At 44.1% G+C, this 3,136-nt stretch overlaps 1 protein-coding gene across 1 annotated transcript in view; it reads left to right on the forward strand.

Annotated features, from left to right (window-relative positions):
- Nucleotides 1–3,010: 3,010 nt before the first annotated feature.
- PAPPA (pappalysin 1) overlaps nt 3,011–3,136 on the forward strand; it is a 263,068-nt gene continuing 262,942 nt past the window's right edge. Inside the window, exon 1 of the mRNA XM_040238522.1 lies at nt 3,011–3,125. Within this exon, the coding sequence (XP_040094456.1) occupies nt 3,011–3,125 (115 nt within the window). The remainder of the gene's footprint in view (nt 3,126–3,136) is intronic.

Genomic DNA, 3,136 nt, shown 5'->3' on the forward strand with positions numbered 1-3,136 from the left:
TATAAATAAATAAGAATGGCATGCATAGGCCAATGATAAGGGTGGGTCATGAACCAAGGGTTAGAATTCATCCAGTTCTAATCACTCAGTTAAAAACGAACACATACATGTGTACATAGATATAGACATCCATAAAAGTATGTGTGGCTTCAAGACAGGTGGGATAGAATAATAAATGTATGTTCCATGAAAAGACCAATGAAAAGTCTTTTAAACACATTTTAAACACATTTAGGGGCTAAGTTCCAGAAGCTCAAAGAGCTATGAGACTCAGATCTCTTTATCCCTTCCCCTCATGCCTGTCACAGGACAGGAATGGTGACTTGGCCTCCCAGATGTTTGCTTATCTTTAAGAACCTAAAAAGTACTTGGTCCTTGACAATATCAGTAGAATAAATGGGTTTATATAGCATTTTTATAGCTTACAAAATATTATATACCCGAAAGCATCTTTTAACCTCAAAGCACATTTGTGAAATACATATCCCATTTTAAAGGCTCAGAAGTGCCGGGTTGGCAAAGCGCCTGGCTCAGGGCATGGCACTGATACGTGTTGGGGTGAGTGAGACTTAGAATTATAAGTCCCACATTTTGAGCTTTGGTGGGAGAGCTGACAAAGTCCCAAAAGTCTAGGAATATTCAAAACTATTGTATGCAATGACTTAGAAGCCCTTGGAAGGAATACAGTTTCCAAATGCCTAGTAGCCATAATCGAAATGAATTAGTAGTCAGGTTCCAATTTCTATTGAGAAAAGAGAGGGATTCTGTAGGATATAATATATGGAGTTCAACATAGGTCTTATTAGTATCATTATTAAATGCCAACTTCATGAGTTTTATACTTGACTCGGAGGTGCAGAAAGTGAAAGGTTTGCCTGGGCAAATTCCTTCTCCATGGCATTGTTTCTGGAAATACATTTATGATATAATGCCATTTCCATTTTATAACTGGAGAAGCTGATTTCATCCATTCTGAGCCTAAGACTATATGACAAGTTCTTCCCAAAGCAAGAAGATCTGAATCTGGGATCTCCCGTTTTCAGAACGGTGCCATAATCCCTGCACACCACATGCCGGCTTTTATGAGGGATGTCTGAGTCATTTGCTCATCCTACAAATCCGCATACTTCAACCAGCACACACTCTCCACTAGTGTTCACCCTCCCGAAGCAACCAGGAATGACCCCAGCTCTTAGGCAGGATCCACGGTAGCCCTGAGGACAGGAGACACGGGAGGAAAGTCAAGTTAATCCCCCCGCAGGCTTCCAGCTCACTATCCACATGCAAGCCTCACACAGCATATTTTTATCACTGTTCTATTTGAACAACCCAGTAACTAATAATTTGTAATCTACCACTGCTAACTCATTTTAACTTATTTAACAGTTGGAAGGGGGAAAAAAAAAAAACAACTGTTTTGCCATAAGGGGGAGCTTTTGAGTTCTACAAAGAGGGGGAAAAAAAAGAAAAAAAAAAAAAATTACATATATGTCCCAGTTCAAAACAGATCTACAAAGCAGCAAATGGTCAGATCCTTACCTGTGACTTTAACAGAGTCAGAAGGACCTGAATTTCTTAGATGGAAAAAAAAAAAGGCAAAATAATAGGTGTTTATTTTATTTTTTATATAAAACTGAAATAATTTCTAACAAATTTAAAAGTATTCAGGAGTATTCAGAGACCTAGTTGTGCTGAGTCTACAGCTTCGGGAAAGCAAATGCCTTTTCTAGTTGCTTCTGATGATTCCTTGAGGACTTTGGGACAACATTTGGACTCGCTGAAGCGAGCAGCACCGCGGCTCAGGAAAGAGGGGGAGACCTCCACCACTGCATAACTTTAAGGAGATTCCAAGAGGGAAAGGAGAGGGAAGGCAAGAGAAGGGAAAGAGGGAGAAGGAGAGAGATACGGAGTGGAAGGAGGGAGAGAAGAGAGTGAGGGAGAGAAGAGAGTGAGGGTGAGAAAGGAGAATGAAAGAGGGAGAAAGAGCATTACCAAAAAAAAAAAAAAAATCTGAGAATCAAGTTTCAAGACTCTTTATGTGCTATAGAGAAGGATGAGGTTGATCAGCAAAGTGCAAAGGGGATCCTGAGAGAAGAGAGATTTTTCTCCCCTCCAGGAGGAAAAAAAATAAAAATAAAAAGGTGGGAGGGGGGAGTGAAGGAGGCGAAAAAAAAAAAAAAGCAAGCAAAACAAAACAAAAACAGGAATGTGTGTTTTGAGCAGGAATGAGGAGAGCTGGGAGGACCATAAGGGGGTGTGTACAGAATTTCATTAAATTGTTACTTTAAGATTGTCTTCTTAAAAAAAAAAAAAAAAGGAGGGGGTGGAGAAGCAGAGAGAAGGAGGCAAACGGGAAGGTGGAGGACGGCTGAGTAGCTCGGCCTCTCCAAACTGATTGATTAGTCATGATCCCCGCAGTTTTAACTAGGACTCATTCAATTGGGGAGGTGGAGCGCTCGGGAGCAGATTAGCATACGCTTGTTTACTCATCTTCTGAGGGATTTTTCCCCCCTCTTTCCTTTCATTTTGTGAAGAAGGAGGGAGGGGAGGGGGACTGGGGTGGGGGGGGAGAAGGGGGCTGTGGCTTGTGTTATAAAGGACGCAAAAAATAAATAAATTAGAGCATCTTTTGGGGGGGAGGGAATTCAGCGGATCAGTGTCTTAGAGGAGCTTTTTTTTTTTTAAGAGCGAGAAATCATATAAAATAAAATGAAATAAAACAAGGAGGAAGGCAACCAGCTGTTAGAGGGGGGAATAAGGCAGATAAAGGAGCGGAGAGAGAAATTAATTGCCAACCAGGAGGAGTTGGGCTGTATTTTTTCAAAGGTGGGGGGAGTGGAGCACACACCTTGAGGAGGAAAGCGAGAAAGAAAAGAAAAAAGCAAGTGGAAGGGGGGGCTCGCCCAAGAAGGGTGAAGAAGCGAAGAAAGTCGAGGCGCCGAGGCTCCTAAAGCTGGCAGCTCCGGGCGGCGGTGCAGGGGCGAAGGGGGGGCGGGGGCCACCGTCGGACATGCGGCTCTGGAGTTGGGTGCTGCGCCTGGGGCTGCTGAGCGCCGCGCTGGGCTGCGGGCTGGCCGAGCGCCCCCGCCGGGCCCGGAGAGACCCGCGGGCCGGCCGCCCCCCGCGCCCCGCCGCC

The sequence above is a fragment of the Oryx dammah genome, unplaced genomic scaffold, assembly GCF_014754425.2.
Source record: "Oryx dammah isolate SB20612 unplaced genomic scaffold, SCBI_Odam_1.1 HiC_scaffold_1, whole genome shotgun sequence".
NCBI lineage: Eukaryota > Metazoa > Chordata > Mammalia > Artiodactyla > Bovidae > Oryx > Oryx dammah.